General features: G+C 44.3%; 1 protein-coding gene across 5 annotated transcripts; it reads left to right on the forward strand.

The window, feature by feature from the left end:
• The first annotated feature begins 10,505 nt into the window (after positions 1-10,505).
• Ptgdr (prostaglandin D2 receptor) lies at positions 10,506-19,360 on the forward strand. 5 transcript variants are annotated; one of them, XM_063247652.1, is made up of 3 exons: positions 10,506-11,469; positions 14,245-14,286; positions 17,510-19,360. In XM_063247652.1, the coding sequence occupies exons 1-3, from the start codon at positions 10,654-10,656 to the stop codon at positions 17,729-17,731; spliced, it is 1,080 nt and encodes a 359-aa protein (XP_063103722.1). In that variant the 5' UTR covers positions 10,506-10,653; the 3' UTR covers positions 17,732-19,360. The 5 variants fall into 5 exon arrangements, 4 of the variants coding, with proteins under 4 accessions (XP_063103722.1, XP_013010200.1, XP_063103740.1 ...); XM_063247662.1 differs by having other exon boundaries at positions 10,654-11,469; positions 16,956-17,650; XM_013154746.3 differs by lacking the exon at positions 14,245-14,286.
• Positions 19,361-20,070: the final 710 nt, after the last annotated feature.

The raw sequence follows: 20,070 nt of genomic DNA on the forward strand, positions 1-20,070 counted from the left end.
ATAGTGCTGTAGCCTGCGCATGCGTGTCTGCCTGTGCTAGGTTGTGGTTTCGTAACTGTGTCCCACTGTGAGCCTGCACTAAACAAGCAGGATCAGGTCCTCAAATGTCCTTAGACACGCTTGAGTTTTGAAGCAGTATTAGTGGTCCCCACACCTCACTAATATGCATAGTAAATAGTTTGCTTTCTTTAGTAGACACACTAACTTTAATTTTTGTTTTCATGTGTTATACTATGAGGTCCAGATAATTTTTGATATTTACAGTTAAATTCATGGGAATATGTACTTCTTTTCCTGGAAATGCAATTGATATACTAACTGCTAACTTCATTTCTGTTCTGAATAGCTTGAAAATATGAATTATCTAGCTCCTACTGAAATCTTTTAATATTATCTTTTCACAAAGGCTATAGAAGTCAATCTTTTAAAGAAATATAATTGTTTTCATTTTATTTTCCTCCACTTACCCTATCTCCTCATGGCAGAGTAATGTTTCAAACCTTGAGAAACCATCTTTGGTAAAAGAAAGGACCCCAGTGACCTTTCAAAAAGAAGTGACCCCAGACTTATTTGTGGTTTGAAAAGAATATTTTACTTTTAACTGCATCATAAATAATACAATACTTTGCTTAGTTTCATTGAACCTACCATATGTTATGTGCTTCCATCTATCCAATAAAAAGCAGCTTACCTTGTTTCTACAAAACCAAAATCCATAACTTTAGTTTTGTGTTTAACGATATCCATGGTGATATTTTGATTTATATATTCCATCTTACTAATTTTTACTGGTCCTGCTTATTTTATATATTTTTCCTTTTGAATTTGGTAAATATTTTATGTTATAGCATTTTCTTTTCCTATTGTTTAGTAGGTACTCTGGGAATTGACATGCATTCTTGACTTGCTATTGTAGAGTGAATTAATAATAAAACATTAACAAATTTTAACTCCATTTCTTTCCTGCCTTCTCTGGGCTTATTAAGCTATTCTTGTCATGTGTTTAGTACTATATATTTCAAGCTACACAAGGCATCACTACTACTGTTGTATACAGTGTGTATTCATCTAGATTATTCCCATTTACTTATTTTTCCCCTGAATTTCTACTCTTCTGAGATCATTTTTCTCATGCCCAAAGAATTTCCTTTAGTATTTTTTAAAGTGGAAATTTGCTGATGAATTCTTTTAGTTTCTATTTACTGGGAAATGTCTTTGCTTTGTCTCTGATTTGGAAAATATTTTTACTTGGGTTTAAAATTCCAAGATGGCACCCAGTGGTGTTTCCCAAATTCCTTTCCCCAGTCCTAGAATTTTTTTTTCCAGTCCTGGAGACTAAACCCAGGGCCTCTACACTTAGCTACATTTCAAGCCCTCTCCTTTATTTTTTATTTTGAGATGCAGTCCTGCCAAGTCCCTAAGTTGACCAGGTAGGTGGCATTTCTGAATTTGGGATCCTCCTTCCTTAGCCTTACAGTCTGCTAGGATTACAGGCATTTGGGTCACCACCCCTGGGTTTGTTCCTAGGAATTAAACACTGAGCAGGCCCATGGGGACTCTCCTCCCCAGGAATTCACACTGCTGCTCTGGACAGCTTAGCTGGCCCCTCTGCGGAGGTCAGGAACCATGCGGACCCTGGAAGCTTTTGTTTCAGAGTCTCTTAGGTCCAGTGGCTATGCTTCAAAGCTTTCTTCCCATGCTACAACAAATCAACCCCAGAGGTCTAACCAAGAGAAGCTTATTTTACATTCATCGGAGTTCTGTTGAGTTTTGTAGGGGTGGCCTGCCCTATGAAAGTCAGAAATGCTGGCTTCTTTAACCCCTCGGCCTCCAGAGTGACAGCTGGGTCTTCTGCTGTCCATCCAGTAGGAGAGAGAGAGAGGAAAAGGAGGCCGAACCATAGCTGCTTTTTATGGGCTTAGCCGGCAGATGTCACACATCAATTTTATCTGCCTATGGAGGTCAGGACTCGGCCCACAGCCATACTCAACATTAAGAGCAACTGAGAAATGTCATCAGGCAGGGTGTCCAGGAAAAGAGGAAACTGGTTCAGTGAGCAGCTAGTCTCTACCACAGTAACTGGCGGGAAATCAATTTAAAAATCATTACCTTTTTCCAAAGCAAGCCCAAGAAATAAAACAATCTTTACATTCAATGCACTTAAATTAACTCTAGTATGATAAATATTGTTTACTAAATGTCTACATTTAATTTACAGTAGCATCTTTTTGTCTTTAATTTATACAAACATATAATAGCTTTAAACAGTTTATTGTGAATGGAATTTTGTACTGATTTGGCTCATAATTCCACACGCACTACATTTAACATTATAGGTAAAATATCCCAGCCTATTCCCAGTGTTGTCTTTCCATTTCTGCCTTGGGACCAGAGAGTATGGGCGCTGAGAAAACAAAGGGACAGCGCTAAGAGACCCACTACAAATTCAGGCTAACTTCTGTTGTGCTCTCTCTTTTCATTAATCACTACCACCTGTCATCTGTCACCTGGAACCCATGCCTGAGGGCCTTCCCCACAATGGCTGAGCCATTCTGCCCCTAAATCTTCATACTTCTAACAGGCCTTAGAAGGCCTGTCCTTTCAAGACAACTCTATATTCAGTCATCAATTTTTATTCAGTGATCATCTCTGCCTTTTCCTGTAGGCACACCCATGACCTTGTCTCTAATGAGTAGACAATAAATGAACAAATGGACTTTATCGTGTATCTCTCCTTCCATCTCAAATTAGGTAGAGTTTTTTTTTAAAGAAACAGAATTGATACGAAATCTGTGTGTAATTATACAAAAAGATTAGGTAGGTTTTCAGGATCAGAAGGAGCAGAGTCCATAATGCAGAGATAGAAGAATCCAAAATGGCCGCCTCTGTTACTGGGGAGCTGAGGGAACTACTGGGAATTGCAGGCTGAAGGCCTGGAAGATTAATGAGTCAGTAGGACAAGTTTATGTTGGAAGGTTGAAGAGCCTGGTTGGAAAGATGACAAGTCTGACTGGAAGGCTGAAGTAACTGAACACTGACGTACAAGGCAGTACCAAAGAAGACGTTCCCTCCAAAAAGAGACATGCTTTCCTTCTTCCCCTTTTTATTTTGTCCAAACCACAAATCTGTTGGTCTTTTCTCAGTGTGCTGACCTACATATCAATCACTCACAGACCCACCCAGAATTCACTAATTTTCTAGGCAGTACTTTCTCAAGTCAAGCTGACACATGAAAATTAATGATCACACAGCCCAAAATTGCCCTCTCTAAATGCCATTTTCACATCACTACACCTGTCATGGGGGAAAAGCTTTTATTTCTATGGCTCATCTCTTTCCCACATGTCCCATCTTGACACCTGGCAGTCTTCCTGCTTCAGTGAGGTCTTCTTTCTCTAGCATCATTACTGTCTTTTCTACTGCTTTTCCTGTGTCAGTCCAAACATGAACCTTTCCCCCTTTGAAAAAGACTTGTGCACCTCTGTCCTTCAAGCTTCTCATTTCTTTCTGTTCATACTCAAATCACACTGCTGGCTTCAATGACTCATGGCCCATGTACTCCTGCATCTTCTGCAATCTGATAATTACCCACTCTGGGCTCTTAAAGGTCATCCGTGACTTCCTAGTGGCCATATTTAATTATCTTTTTTCAGTCTTCTTCTTCTTCTTTTTTTTTTTTTTTTTCTTATCACTGGGCAAAATCTGAGCTGTCACATACTGTAGTAGAGACTGCTGGTTGTTTACCAAAGATCCCATTTCCCTTCTCTTCCTCACCAACTCAACTCCAATTTTGTTTAAGGTGGCAGTATGTCCAAAGACAAGATGGTCTTATGAAATGTCGACTGACATGCTTGTATTCAGTAACTTAATGCCAGCCACAGTAATAGATATTTTAAATTCTCATCAGCGTAACACAGTAGTATTTTTCTCACATGTATCCAATATGTGAATTCTTAGCAGCAAACATTCTATGCAGTCACTCTGAGATCCAGATTACCTCCATGTATTAGTTCACCCTTTACTGGGACCTCAGATCTGTATTCAGCAGGCAGATGGAGAAGGATCTGGAGGACAGGATGCCGGCCAGTAGATCTCAGCTGTATGTTGGAGCCACACTGCAAAAGGGCTGGAAAAGGTAATTTGTGTGAGTGCTAAAAGGAGAAAATGGATTTGGTGGGCAGCTAGCCATCCTCTGCCACATGGCTAAGTCGTTCAATTAACAGACTCTGGCCAAGCCAGACCAGCAGGCGGGACTGAAAGAAACAACAAGCGCAGTTCCCCAACTGGGTGTATTCCAGCACAGGAAACCACTGGAGGTCCTCTAAGCCAAAGATCAGTGCTTCTTCCTCACTCTCGGCCATAACAAATGTACGACTGAATGTTTTTCTTGTTTTCCTATTGTTGTTCTAACCCATGGGTTAAAATTTGGACCCTGTCATTATCAGAATTGTTCTTGATCACAATGACTCATGAATCTTTATGGTTGTGAAAAGTGGAAAAATATACTGTGAGAAATATATACTGAGATAAAAGAACAGATTAGAAGAGTGTTATTCTCACCAGGTATATAGCTTAGTGGCACAGAACCTGCCTGTCAAGCGCGAGGTTCTGAGTACCACAAAGAAAAAAGAAAAATGCTATTTTCAAATCCTCAAAGAAATGTAAAATTAAAAAACTGTAGTGATGTCAGTTATTGTCCATAATAATGATTTCTGACAAAAAAGTACAGATGAGATTTATAAAGCAGAAAGACCACGAGTGTCTTAAGGCCCAGATCAACAACTCTCCTGTTAATCCAGTCTACAGTCTCCAATTAAAGGCCTTTGCAGCCTCCGTTAGCCACATTTATGCCCTTAGATGAGGTTTACTATCTATCCTCCCTTGATCCATCGGTTAGAAGCGGCATGCCTTAGATTATACTAAATTCGCTCGGGTTCTCTAACACAGAGACATTGCCCTATATTTAAATTCAGGCTGATTGCAGAAACATTTGTAGCAACTAATTTCTCCTTCTCTTTCTCAAAATCAACAGTTGCAGTGATAATTCACTCTTCAGATTGGAAGTTTCCAATTGTGTATTTTCAAAATTTTCCTGCTTTAAAAGTGTGTCAGTTTAAATAATTCACATTTCATATAAACTAGCATTAGCTGATGTCTTGGGTATAGAAAAACAAGCAGTTACTTAAGTCTTCGTCCAGAGCCACCCCCAGATACACAAAATGATTCTGAGACCTGCACTTATATTTTTCATGTACTATGTATTTAACGTGATTCTCCGCCTGCTAGTTGAGCAAAAGAATATATCTGCTTCTTAAGAGTAAGTGGCCAAAATTGCTTAAGGCTCAAGAGTAGAACCTTTCAGGGCATGGAAAAATCGAAGAAAGAATTGTGGCTATCCATTCATTCCATAAATGCTTATCAGGATGAAATTGTGTCCTCTCCGAGTGTGTGCTGGCAAAGCTGAGTAAGACATAACCCCACCCTGCACACCCCAATATGCACACCAGTCCAACATCACACAGCAAGAGCTGTAGGGCATTTGAGGTAGAGAAGAGTGGATAATGTAGGTTTGGGATAAGACCAAAGAACTTCTGGGAATAGTATAAAGACTGTTGAGAGACCAGAAAGATGAAACAAAAATGTAAGATGAGGCTGAGGAAAGCTAAATCAACAATGGTGTAAGTGAAAAAAAAAAACAGCATTAGAAGGCTGTGGCCTGGGCCTTGGCCTCAATTTCCTGAGCTCACAGAAAGGTGCTTCGAGAGACTCCTTGAAACCCAAGGTAAGGCGAGCGGAGTTTAAGGCCCCACTGGCTCTGGGACCCAGCCAAAGGGCACCAGCACTGCCCTCATGCTGAACCTTGTGGACACCCCAGTCAGACCCGGGTCAGGACTCACGGACCTACACCCTTGGCTGTCGGCCCTTCCAGGTACGGCTTCGCTAAGACAGGCCCTGCCACCATGGCTGGCCCACCCCGTATAGAAAGGCCCAGTCTCCAACCTCAACTCACGACATCTCTGAAGGCCCCATCAGCTTCTGAACTTCCTGTTGGGTGACAAGGTCTTTTATTGGAACTATCGCAGCCTGGTTTCTCTCTCAGTCCCACTTTCAGTCCTGCCTTTTCAAAGTGTTAATCCTCAAAGTATTCCCCAACAGATAACCTTCCCATCCTACCTAAGCCCTAGCTCCAAGCCTGTTCCCCAGGAAACCAAACCAGGCACACCTGCCAACACTTCCCTTAGAACCACAAGCAAACTGCTGGACAAACTCTGTAATCGGTGCAAATTTACAAACTAAAATTGAGTTAACAAATGGATTGTGCTGCTATTTTTTTATTCTCGGGCTATCGCCCAAAAGCATGTTCAAAATTTCATTCTGATCCTTAGGGTTTAAGCTACAACCAGGTTAAAAAATGAAAATATACTCTGTCCAAATCCTGAGTACACAAAGCTTCTAACCCTGATTTACAGGGGGACCTGGAAGTTCAACCAAGATTAGCTGGGACATGCCCGTGGCCCAGAATCTCTGGAGGATTTAATCTCTCAGTTTGGCAGCCAAAGATATGAAAGTGGAGCTGGGAGATCCCAAAACAGAAGAAGGAATAGAAAAGTGAAGCTTTTGCTTGTAACCACCTGCAAATTGCAGCAAACAGAGGCTGAAAGGACATTTGTGTGGGCTTGACCATTACACATTACGTAATGACCACAGAAACACACGGGATTGGCGCCTCTCACCCTGGTGGCAGCTCTGCCTATGTGCTTGTGAGCAGATAAAGGAAATCACAGGCTTCCCTCCTTTTCCCTGTAACCCTCCTCTCCTTCTGCAAAGCAGAGGCTTACAGAATTCAAAAGAGCTGGATGCTCTTCAAGACTCATTATATACTAGAGTATGAATTTGAACACTTTGTTAACCACCCTGACTCTCACTTTCCTTATTGAAAAAAATGAGAGGTAAAGAAAACTTCTGCACGTAATTGGCGAGAATAAAAACCTGCACTACACTGTTTATAAACGCTTGCAAAGCACTGTGCTTCACCTTCTGTGTCCCGTGGTTCTCACAGCTGCACAAAGGAATTAATGGAGGAACTTAAAAAAGTACAGAGGCTGGGAGGGCACCCCAGAGTGTCTGATACAATCAGTTTGGGGTGCTGAAGCATGAGAAATGTTTGTAGCTCTCCAGGTGATTCTAAGGTGTGGGCTGTCTATGGATTATTTTATTTAAACCACACAACTACCCTAAGAGTTCAGTACAATTGCCCTCCACGCCCATTTTTACAGACAAGGAAATTGAGGCTTGGGATGGGTAGAAGATTTCTTAGGACTTTGGTGCTGCTGTCAAGGAGCAGAGCTGAGATTTGAATTCACACAAGATGACTCCCAATACGTATGCATCACTGACACCCTGCCTTAGCCTGGTTGTAAAGGAACATCTAACATCGTCTCTAAGCTGTCCAGGAGATGCATCCTATGTGGGGAGCTTGTGCTGTTCTTTGCTTTTTGGCTTCCCAAGACTCTTCACAATTCCCAAGCCAAAAGATCACTGGGAGTTCAGTAAGAATGAGGGGTAACTCATTTAGATTTAGAAGCATAGGAAGGATCCAGAAGAGAAAAAAACCTGCTTCTGCCTCTCCCCAACGTAGCAGTGAAAATACACTTGTTTTCTGCTTAAGATCTGTGCATTTGTTTGTTTGTTTGGTAAACTCCTAGGTTCCCACAATCCTCATGCATCAGCTTCTCAAGTGCCAGGACCACAGGCATGCACCACTGTGCCTAGGATTAAAGCATCTGAAAATAATTAGTACAGATACTATATTGAAAGTCCCAGAAGACCAAAGAGGAAATATTTTTTTACCATCCCCATTTCCAGTTTAAATGAATGTTTTCATTTGCTTGTGTCAATTTCTGGGCCTTGTTCATAAACCTGTATGGTTTTTATATCTAAAATATCATAATATTGTTACGTTTTTGTAATAGTCTGTTAACATGATGCCATGCATATCTTTCTAGATTTGCCATGCAACTCTAATACGCTCTTGATAGCTCTGTAGATAATGGATCTAAGCCAGAGATATTTTCATTAAAAGTTCTTCTCTTTAGGAAAAGAACAAAAAGCTTAGCCTGGCTACTCTGAAAGCTGTTATAAAAATTTATAAGCCTGTAAAAGTCACATGCCATGGCGTGACTTTTTTATTTCCTGTATGCTCCTAAAAACCCCCTCTCCTCACCCTATGCCTGGGATGAAGAAATCAAAAATATCTGCTGCATGAATGAAAAAAAATGGTACTTTCTTAGCTCTATGGTAAAGTTATAAAATGGGACTCCTTAAGAGTGGGGACAGAAGACTCCAAAGCTAAGCCTGACATCAGGGCAGGATAGACAACAACAAAAAGAAAAGCAGGCAGGAAAGAAAGACAGCTGGAAAGCTCCTGATAAAGGCCAGTTAAATTGGCCGGGAGGAAACGTGTGGTTTCCTGAATGGTACCCGTTCAAATCCTCAACCTTTGAAGTACAACATGTGTAAACCTTGTCAGGGACTCACAGCTTGCCCATGTGTCACATTTTGGGATATTTTTAAAAGATGTGTTTATGTTTTTGGACTCCTCTCTCCTTATGCACTGGAAGGGATGGGGAGGCATAGGAGGCTATAGCAAAAATAATAATAACAATAATAGTAATAGTAATAAAGCTGCAAAGGATTGGAGGACATTTGGCAGAACATCCACTTACAAAGTTCTTAGAGCAAGGATTCTTGTGCTGTGCACCTGGGGCATCCTCTGGATACCACAGTGGGACTTTGTGACACTGAAGCCCTTGAAATCAATGTAAATTATGTACGGGTGTGTGTCCAGGAGATCTGTTTTCATCAGATTTGTGTATCTTTTGGCTATAGGGCCTCTTTCTCCTTCCACTGCGTCCATCCAAGTGGGACTCTTCTAAGCCCATCATTATTTGCTGGAAGCTGGAGATGAGGATGAAAGATAGAAAGCAAAGAAACCAAGAGCCCCATGCAAATCTGTATGGAGTCCATTCGTGTGAAAAGCTTAATTAGTGTCTGCACATATAAGGGCCCATAAATGGTAGCTGTTACTACTTTTATTACTCCGTGCCCAGCACTTCAATTTTATTTCAGTCTCACAACAACCCTCGGAGGTCATAGAATTCCCATATCCTCAGAGAGACTGAGTCACTAACCCAGGGTCATACAGCAAGTTGTAGGGTTCAGAACTGCCTAATTCCAAAGCTCCCGTTCATCCTCTCCAGGCCCCGACCCCAGGCCCCACAGCTGTCTGCCTGGAACCAGCTCTCTGCCCGAACCCCACCCCCAATCTCTGACATCTCAAGCCTCCAGGTCCTCCCCTCCCTCCCTGCACAGGGCCAGAGCCAAAATTGAGCCTCTTCAGGCCAAGGCACGATTTATTTCCTTAGGCAATGTGACCCCAGCTATCACCCTCAAATTCCACACTCAAAACCATTTTCTACCCTTTAATTGTGAAGTGTCTATAAAACAAATAAATCACGGTTCAATTCCTTGTTTTGACACAGCCAAATCAAAGGCAGAAGCGAAGAAATGTTTCCTGGTAGTCACACAGCAGAGGAGTGAGAAAGCGCTAACTTATTTTCTGGTTTCTAAATCCACGCGCTAAAACCTGCACTTACATGTCAGCCACAGAGTCATCTTTCCATCTCCGGAAGCTCGTGACGACTGCGCGCCCTGAGCCCTTCCTCTGCACCTTCTCTTAACAGGTATAGTCCAGGCCTCAGCAGAGCCGAGCTGGTTGCACAGCTGGCACGTTTGCAAAGTTCGAGTCCCTCAGGACCACACTGGTACTAAGCAATAGACGCGGGACAGTCAGGGCTGCTAACCAACCCCTCCCACCAGATCTACCCAGGCACCGAGAGAGTCATCGCACCACCATCCCCTCTTGGCTGGCCCTGTCCAGAACTCAGGTGTTCTCTGGCTCTGAAATCTGGCCAGCCTCTTGGGAGGAGGGGAGGTGCATTCTATAAATCCAAGGCCCCGTGCCAGGCTAAGCTCTGCGGTCTTGTCGTCACAGGCAGGTCCCAGATGATCCTGCTGCAGTTTCAGATCTTGGAGCTTTAGACAGGGTTTAGTTGTTATGCAAATATGAGTTACCCTAAGGCCTCCTCAGCCCACTAATTCCAGAAAGGAAGGCGTAGCCATTTTCCAGCCCCTCCTTTTTGCTTGCAAGTTCTCGGCCTCCTGCAGAGTTCCAACGCCGCCGCCAGCCCCTCGCGCTCTCCGCTCCCTCGTGGCTGCTGCTCATTTCCCTGTATCTCGGTACGGTTCTCCTGAAGGACGGGTTGCACGGGCGCTTGGCTACTTTCGTCTGTCCTTCCAACTCCCGGCGCCGGGCTCTGCCTGTCCTGAGACCCACGCATCGAGGCCGAGCTCTGGTGCTCTGCAGGGACCCCGTGGGGTGCGCTCCGGGCCACGCGTCCCGCCCTCGCTGGGTCAGGGGTGTGACCGAGAGTTTAGATAGGAGGTGCCTAGCTGTGGGGCGCACCCAGCCGCCCGCGGAGCTTCCTCTTTGGCGCAGCCCCTGCGCGCTGCTGCGGCCGAGCGCGCGGGGGGCTCTTGCACCCGGGTCGGGCCTCGCCCGCCCGCAACCTGCACTGCAGCCCGCCCTGGAAGATGTCCTTCTATCCCTGCAACACCACCGCCTCGGTACGGAGTGGGAACTCGGCGACGGTGGGCGGAGTGCTCTTCAGCGCGGGCCTCCTGGGCAACCTGCTGGCCCTAGCGCTGCTGGCACGCTCGGGGCTCGGGTCCTGCCGGCCGCGCCCGCAGCCCTCAGTCTTCTACGTGCTGGTGTGCGGCTTGACGGTCACAGACCTGCTAGGCAAGTGCCTGGTGAGCCCGGTGGTGCTGGCTGCCTATGCGCAAAACCGGAGCCTCAGGGGACTGGCACCCGCGCAGGGCGACTCGCTGTGCCAAGCCTTCGCCTTCATCATGTCCTTCTTTGGGCTCGCCTCGACGCTCCAGCTCTTAGCCATGGCCCTAGAGTGCTGGCTGTCCCTGGGACACCCCTTCTTCTACCAGCGGCACATCACTGTGCGCCGGGGCGTGCTCGTGGCGCCGGCTGTGGGCGCCTTCAGCCTGGCTTTCTGCGCGCTCCCCTTCGTGGGCTTCGGGAACTTTGTGCAGTACTGTCCCGGCACCTGGTGTTTCTTCCAGATGATCTCCGGGGACGACTCGCCGTCGGTGAAGGGCTACTCGGTGCTGTACTCCACCCTCATGGCGCTGTTGGTGCTCGCCATCGTGCTGTGCAACCTGGGCGCCATGCGCAACCTCTACACCATGCACCAGCGCCTGCGACGGCACACGCGCTGCTGCAGCCTCCGGGACCGCGCGGGCGAGGCGTTTCCGCAATCCTTGGAGGAGCTGGACCACCTGCTGCTGCTGGCCCTCATGACCGTGCTCTTCACCATGTGCACTCTGCCGTTAGTTGTGAGTCGCTGGCGGCCGAGGCTGCGGGGGAACTCGGGCGTGTGGCGCCGCGTGTGTCGGGCTGGGAGGGCGGAGCTGCGTCCTGGGCCGGGAGCGGGGGTTGCTGAGCTCGGTGAGTCCGATTCCCTGCACGGCGCAATTTGCTTATGGAGAGGAGGCAAAGTCAGAAACAGGAAAAGAAAGACAAACCTGGTCGTGTCCCGGAGTCCAGCAAAGCCCTTTCCACTTGGCAGAATCCCCTGCCTACCCTTTCCACGCCCCTCTGGCGAGGTCTACGGTCGGTTTGCTCCTAGGAGCCTGGAGGAAGAGAATTGGGTTTCCTTGGCCACGCAGCTCCCCTACCTTTTCATGCCTGGTAGGTGGAGTTTTATTTCCCCCGACCTGCCCATGGTTTAGCGGTGTCAGGATGGGGCGAGTGGCACCTGCAAGTTCTCTGTGGAGTGTTGGCATGGGAAGGAAAGAAAGGACCTTTTGAGTCTGCCCGAGCGGCTTGCGGAAGGGAGTGTCTAAAACACACATTTAGTTTTGGGGAGAATAATAATAATATTATTAATATTAATAATAATCTGCATAAACTTAAGAGGCACGGCGACAGCTGTGTCAACTGCAGCGGGGGACGGTGGCGGTGGACCCCAGTGGAGGCTGTTGTAAGCAGGCTTCAGCTGTGGTGTGGTTTTGACAACCTGTCTTGACACATTTTGTTTCTATCTTGGCAAGTGAGGTGGCTCGAAAGCCATTACTTGAGTTTCAGTTTAGGAAGAGGACGGTGGTGGAGTGTGAATTACCTCCTTTCATTTTAACTCCTGCGATCCCTGGCACCTGGCAGTGGCTGGAGGCCCAGAAGACTGTTTCGGTGTCGTTCCTGACCCTCCCGCGATGCCCAGGTCCAGGAAGAGCAATCATTTCTGTGAAGTGCAGTATGTGGTCAGCGCCAAGTCCTTGCAGTCCTGAGACTCCTGGGACTAGGAAAGTTTCCTATCATGGTGCAGCAGCTTAGGATGTCACTTTTAATGGTGGATGAAAGGGAGATGTGAGTGATTTCCTCTTAAATGCCTTGATCGTGGGGGAAGCTTAGGCGGTAGCATCATTCTGTAGGAGAGGACCAGAATTCAAACACACACAGACATAGAAACAAATCAGTGGTTCTCAAGGTGTAGCATGTTCAGAATCTTCTGCTTCTTTTTAAAAACAAAGATCACCAAACCCTCATCCCCCAGTATTTTAAATTAGGGCTTTTTGACGATTTTCATTTGGCCCTGCTGATTCAGGAATCTCCTTTGTAGAACCACACTCTTCAGCAGGAGGCGAGGTCATTCCTGTCTGCTGTGCTCTGTAGAGATTTGAAGTTAATAGTAGTTTTTACTTCTTTTAAATTTTAATTTTTATGGGTACATGTTTGTAGTACATAGTAACTACATTCACTGTGGGGATGGAGTTTAAGTCTGAAACATATCTTAATATTTGCAGTCTGCCTAAAACTTTAAGCCCCAATTAACCTAAATACTTTCCCAATTTTTTTAAAAAAGAAATCTATTCTTCTCCTTAGTAGATGGGTATTTTTTAAAATTACACTCAGTTATGATTGAATGTCATCAATAAAAACTATGGAAATGTATTTTTCTCTACTGATTTAGCACTTGCCACATAGTCAAGATTTTACCATTTGAAGTGTAAAAATGAAAATACTGTTTCATTACAGAAAACTTTTGCAAGCCGCTATTGGAAAGTTGCAACCTCACTTACCTATGCTGTGATAAAACCAAACCATGGCCAAAAAGCACACAACGTTTGACCTGGGTTTGAATGTTTTAGTAAAAATAATGCAGAAAGCAGTATAACACAGAGGAAAGAGTTTTGCATTTTTTCATGGTTCTGAGGAAATTTGAATTAGCTCAGGGCTACTGTGAGGATTAAAGGAAATAATGGACCTGAAAATGACTAATAATCTTATAGAGTACGAAATACAGATAATGCAGATGATGCTTTTCATGGAAACCAGCATTTTCTAGGAAGGATAAGGATTTTAGTGTCAGATACAGGTTTGAATCAAGCCTCATTCTTTATTTGCTTGGAGAGTAGCTATTTATCCTTACGACCCCTAAGATGAGGATAAGCGTACTAGCTCTGTAAGTTAGCTATGGAGATTTAAAAGTTTACACACACGCACCCAGAGCATCCCTAATCTGAAAATTCGAAATGCTCCAAAATCTGACATTTTTAGAGTGCCAATATGGTGCCACAAGGGGGAAATCCCACACCTGACCCCATGTGATGGGTCGTAGTCAAGAACAAAAAGGGGTGCATTCAGAATATCGTCTAAGAGCACCTTCAGGCTGTTGGTGTAAACTAAACATGAAACAGATGAATTTCCTGTTTAGACTCAGCTTCCATGCTCAAATTGAAGTCTGAAACACTTTTGGCCCCAAGCCTGTGGATAAAGGATATCAACCTACATGCATGCACACACACGTGTGTGTTAACTCAGTGCCTTGTCCTCAATAATACACTTTCATTACAAAGTATAGCTTTCATTTGTTATTGCCTGCTGGATCTAAAAATTACTCAAGAAATATGATCTTCTCAGAGACAGCAGCGGATAGATTCTAAGGCAGGGGTTTTAAACTTTTTATGGTCTAGGGGCCCCTTAAGAATTACTAAGATTCTAGGGAACTTTTATTTTTGTGGATAATAACTATTGTGATAGATATTAAAGCTCAGCAATTTTTAAAATTTTTGTGAAAGATAACGCAATCTACTTCTCTTGTTTTTGCATAGGTGCAAGGAAAACTGGAATTTCAAAATGATTTAATAAACATGGTAAGGTTACAGAGATCGTAGCAGATGAAACAGATAAGAGCATATTCCACTGCTGAAAACACATATTTGTGTTCTTAACCTACTACTTTAGAAAGGCCTAAACAACCCAAGAATACTGTATACAAACTCATATTGCTTTAGCTATAGAAGAGATGGTTTGTTATGTGTTGTGTGTACTTCGTAAAACTCACTGTTCACTGGTGAGAGAATGAGAGTAAAAAAAATGAAAAAGCCAAATAATGTGATTATATATATATATATATATATATATATATATAAATGATATATGTATTTTTTTCAGCACTGAGGATAGAACCAGGACCTCACAGGTGCTAGGCAAGCCCTGTGACCACTGAGCTACCTTCTCAGCTGTTATTCTTTTTTGAGACAGAAATCTCAGTAAGTTACACAGGCTGGCCTTGAACTCTCGACTGTCCTGTGTCAGCCTCCTGAGCAGCCGGTATTACAGGTGTGAGCCATGGCACTGGACTGAACAGCACCTTATGTATGAGGTTTTGACCTTGTTGACTCTGCATAGGTGTTGGAGACCCCCCTGCACTTCCGGTCCCTTCTTGAGTTTAATATTTTTAAAAACTAACTTCACAATCATACTTGATTAGGAAAAAACACCTAAATAGAATATGTTTTCAGACTTGCAATATGATGCAGCAGGATGATGCTGTAGCACTAGAGGATGAACTTTAAGGCAGTTTTCAGCACATTCTGCGTGTGTCTAACGCACTTTCATCAGAGTTCTTTTTATCTTAGACATCCACAATGAAGTGGAGGCTGGTAGGGGTGAGAGGGGGCAGTGGTCGAGATGAGAGGTCATCACTGAGTGGCTCAAAAGCCAGGCAAAGATAACGACCAGCTTGGGTCATTTCCCCTGTCAGAACCCGGGAGTCAGTGGCAGAGGACAGCCTGCAGGCCCTGAGCTGTCTCATGCCTGTGAGCCATTTCGGGAGGCAGAACCCATGAGCAGATGCTCCTGGTACTCAGAGCAGGTGGTGGTAGAGCCAAAAGATGGGTGCAGAGGAAAAGGGAAAGGGTGCATTTAAAGGGCTGGAGGGTGCAGAGTAGGGTGCTGTGGTCATGAACTGCATAAAAGGAGGACAGCTGAGAGCACTTCTGCAGGCTGCCTACCGCTACAGGTTTCTACCTAGCTGGACTTTTTCTCCATGACGCCTACACCCAACAGAGGGCGCTGTTCTCTCACCGATTATGTAAATTGAGCTACTTTAAAAATGCCTGGCGCAGAGCTATTCACTTCTTCAAATCTAATGACTTCACCATACAGAGAAACAGGCTAGGGGGTAGCTCACGCTTACCGTGCGCGAGATCCTGGGTTTGACCCTCAGCACCACAAAGAAAAAAAAGCAGACAACCTAAAAGGATGGACATATAGATAAATACTGCATAGAAATAAAATGGTTTTTTTTTTACTGATTCAAATGTCATCTGTCACCTAAATCCTAGCGAATCAGGTATTATCTCTCACAGTCAGACGTATATTTTACCGTACTGCACTCGGAGGAGAAAGTGGCAATTATAAAACTCGTGTAAAATGTTTGTTTTTCTAAATCAACGGAAACAGATAGCATACTGTCATCTGTGTGTCATTCAGTGCGTATCTGGTACCTGCCACTTCCAAGACATCCTGTAGTTCATTGCAAGGGTACAAAACGGGTCACTGTCACCTCCCTATAGCATGGAGGAGTGGCAAGGGCCACAGGGGAGCTTGAGACCACTCTTTATGGATCAAATAATACCACCAGCTAATTACTGAGTTCTACTATAGGCTGGAAGCTGTTCTTAAGGTACACCTCACTTAAAATTCACTAGGATCTTGGAAGCTTAGGTACAGTGATTTGCACTGTAAAGACCATGGAGTAGTTTCTCTGGAGTCACACGTTCCAGCAGGGGACTCTAGCTCAGGTGATCAGAAGGGGAGTCATCTTCGAGGTACAGCTGGAAGGGAGGTACTGTTTGGGCATGAAGTCCAATCTCCACTCCTGCAAAATGGGGATAATGATTGTATTTACTTCATGTGTTTTAATGAAAATAAATATTTTAAAGTATTCAGGGAAGTGCCTGAAACTACAGGCTGGCTGTGGGTATTGGCCATTATTATGGCTATTATTACTTTTAAGTAATAGTGACAGGAAAGGGCGTCTTGATCTGAGTAACACCAGAGACAACAAAAAGCGTCTTCCTTAGGGAACTCAGGAGGCATGGACAAGCCGGCTGAAATGCTGTATAGGAGGAAGCAAAAAGACAGGGAAGTGATTATGGGAAAATCTATCTTCTCCAGGAGGTGTTCCTTGATTGCCTGAACAGGTCTGCTCTCTGCACTTACCCATATTCCTCTCCTCCTCTAATGTTGCATTTGCAACATTTGGTTCCATTAGGATCCATTTGGCCTGTTATGGGTTTAGAATCTCAGTAGGCACAGGGAGTGTAAGGCAAAAAGAAAGGGTGGCCGTGTCAGGCAGAGGGGTAGGCAGGGGCAGTGTCGGTTCATGCAGCGGGATGGGCCGAATGGCAGTAAGATCCATGGTTTGAGCACTTGGGAGGGGTCCAGGGAGGGTACAGGGACCTCAGGGAAGCCTGGGACCACAGTCTGGACATAGGTAAGTAGGCTTTATTTTCCTGCATGTTTTTGCCCCCAGTTTGAAAAAGCAGAGGTCAGCTATGGAGGTTCACCTTCTACACCATGAGTGAGTACAGCCACGTTCCCAAGGTGAAGAGGTCCCTCTTCATGGCACCTCGTGCCTTCTCGTCATGTTTCTTGGCCCTTCACATTGATTCAAAGCTTCTGATTCAATGATCTCTCTGTAGGTGTGACATTGCATAAGGAGACTTATTTCCAACTAAGCTAAGAGGGGATAAGAAGCAGAAGAAAGGAGGACTGCATGAAATACAGGAGTGAGGGCAGGCTGGAGAGAGAATCTGTTTCTGGAAGCTTCTGTGGGTCTTCATGGTTTGTCAGGGCCCCGCAGGAGAGGGAGTCCATCAGAGCGGGCTGCCACACTTTCCTCCATGTCTCCCCTTCGAGGCCCTTCACCCCCACCCATCAGCTGCAGTGCCCTCTGCTGTCTATATATTTACCAAAATGGAGTTTTCCAAGCTAATCCACTGTGTTCGTACAGAAAGGTAAGTGAAGTGAATTCACTTTTGCCATCAAATATTCCGCATCATAATGGAATCTTTTTCCTCAAAACAGTATCGCGCTTACTATGGAGCATTTAAAGCTGTCGAAGAGGAGCCCGACGACCTCCTAGCCTTGCGTTTTCTCTCTGTGATTTCAATCGTGGACCCTTGGATCTTTATCATTTTCAGAACTTCAGTATTTCGGATGTTTTTTCACAAGATTTTCATAAGACCTCTTCTTTACCGAAACTGGCACTGCCACTTCTACCAAACTAACGTGGAATCCAGTCTGTGACCAAGGTTCACACCGCCTGGTAAACTGCAGGATGGATCATGTTTTCAAATCACTCATGACTAAGAAAAATACAAAACCTTAGCTTCTAAATCTTTAAAAGGTATCTCCCCTAACAAAAGCTTCTAGGAACATCTCCGGAACTCCTTGATATGTCCAATGAAGTGTTGGCACTGTTATCCATGAAACTTTTTGGTGCGTTTTTTTCATTTCATGTTAACAGGAATTAAAAATGTTTATGATGTACGTCTTATAGCAATGATATTAATTGTTCCAATGTTTGTACCAGGTGTCCCTAAAATTTTGAGAGAAGACACCAGTGAATCTTATTTAAATACAATAGAAGCACCACTGTTTACAGTATCTGATGAGTGTTCTCTAAAAGACATAGCAGTGTCTTAGCTATTTATTTCCGGCGGCACCTGAATTGTTCATTTCATATTATACTTGCTCCCGTGTAATCGTTTTCTGTGTCAGTTGGACGAAGTACGACCTGAATTACAGGTGCTCTTCAGAGCAGTGAGCTGGGACATGCAACCAGGTCAGGCGCACAGAACACTTCTCCAGCCACCATCTGGGGACACAGACGGCCTCAGATGGAGACACAAAGCTATCAGTAGACATGAAGTTAGATATGAATGTGTCCCCAACTCAGAAAAGCAAAAGCCATTATCGTTTGAAACACAGTAAGGAGGCAAGGGTATCAGGAGGAATCGATATTTGGGAGCTGGTTGCAAAATATCCTTGCAGTGTCTGGAACTTTCCAATTTGATGGTTGTATCCCATTGATGGATGTTTTGCAGGGAGGATTTATGGTTCTCCGAAGCATAATTCTGTGTAGTTCTGCAGAGAGCTGTATCGACTGAGTCGAGATCTATGAAGCAGCAGATGTGTCCCAGTGAGAAGCCCACCCAGGACCTAGTGGTTCAGTTGAGTGTGGTGGCAATAACCTTTAACACCATTCATTATATTAAGAGGTATTCTGCTCTTCAGAGAGACAGATGTTATTGAGGCTCCTGCGAACTGTGCTTTCAGAACCAGAGGAGGAGATGGTTCAAAGGAGCACAACCGAGCACTTTAATTGCACTTTTAACAGTTTACAAGGGTAGCAACACTACAGCCCTAAGGGAAAAGTGGGGGAAACTCTAACCCAGCTTGCGGCAAGAACTTTCAGTTTTGGTAAAAGGACAGACCAGGGATGCTGGGGCAGTTTAGCATCCTGGAGTCCCTTTGTACCCCAACTCACTGCGATGCTGGCATGGAGATGGAGAGCTGCTACACTGAATCATGTCGCCGAAGCTTCACCGCCTCATTCTTTTGTTTGCCTTGGTTTTGTGCTATGTCTCAGAGGTGGTATTAACAGAGTGACACGTGACTTTCTGTTGTGTAGCAAAACTGTAAAGCCTAATTAGGAAGATACGAGGTTTAATTTGAGAGCGTGACGTAGCCAAAAATGCTGTTGTTTTGGAAGGTTAGTTTTCACTGTATGTTTCTTGTCTAAGTGTGTATATTTTTCTTTTGTCCGAAGAAAAGCATCTTTTTTGTGCTGCCTTTTGAAATGTGTCTTATGATGATTGTCCAGATAATTTGATAAGGCTCCAGATGAATCAATAAACATAATTTTGTAATATTTTTCTGTGGCAATTACTTTCTTCCAATAAAGAAAGGGCTTCCCTTTTTAGAGCAGCCATCAGCAATATTTCAGTCTCTAACAATGTAATTATATAAATTTTTGTATACTGTCTTTCTAGCATTTATATTTTGTTCCGTTTATCCAAGGGCTTAAATTGCCTCTTTTTGTTTTGCATAAAATGTCAGCTTGCCATCCTGATTAAGTCCACATTAAGTTAAAATCAACCCTGCAGTGATCTCTATTAGTTTATTCATCAGTTCATTAGCGCAGTGGCACAGACCTTGCACCAAGCAGTTGATTGATTAGGTGCTGAGTGAAAGAATGACTCAGTCCTGGCCGAGGAGTTGTTCAGTTGTCCACCAGGGGGAGTCAGGGCTGCAAAGAGTTGGGATGCAGTGTAGACTCTGCCAGGAGTCAACAGCCTCTGCCTGCAAAGCAGGACATCAGAGGCTTCCAGCAAGCCTGAGAACTCCACAGGGACAGAGGATGATTCAGTTCAGGCAGGGATTAAAAGGCAGCAAACATTTTTAAAATTTTTATTTTAAAATTTAATTTGTGTATGTTTGCGGTACATAATGATCCCATGTGGAGAGTTGTACATGTACATCACACATTTTCATTCTTTTTTTCATCTCCTCCTCCTCTCCCCATCTCTTGGTCCCCTTCCCATTTGCAAAAGATCTCTCTCTCTCCATTTTCTCTTTCTATT

The sequence above is a fragment of the Cavia porcellus genome, unplaced genomic scaffold (genome assembly GCF_034190915.1).
Source record: "Cavia porcellus strain 051 isolate PalLab524CR breed Dunkin Hartley unplaced genomic scaffold, mCavPor4.1 scaffold_1, whole genome shotgun sequence".
Taxonomy (NCBI): Eukaryota; Metazoa; Chordata; class Mammalia; order Rodentia; family Caviidae; genus Cavia; species Cavia porcellus.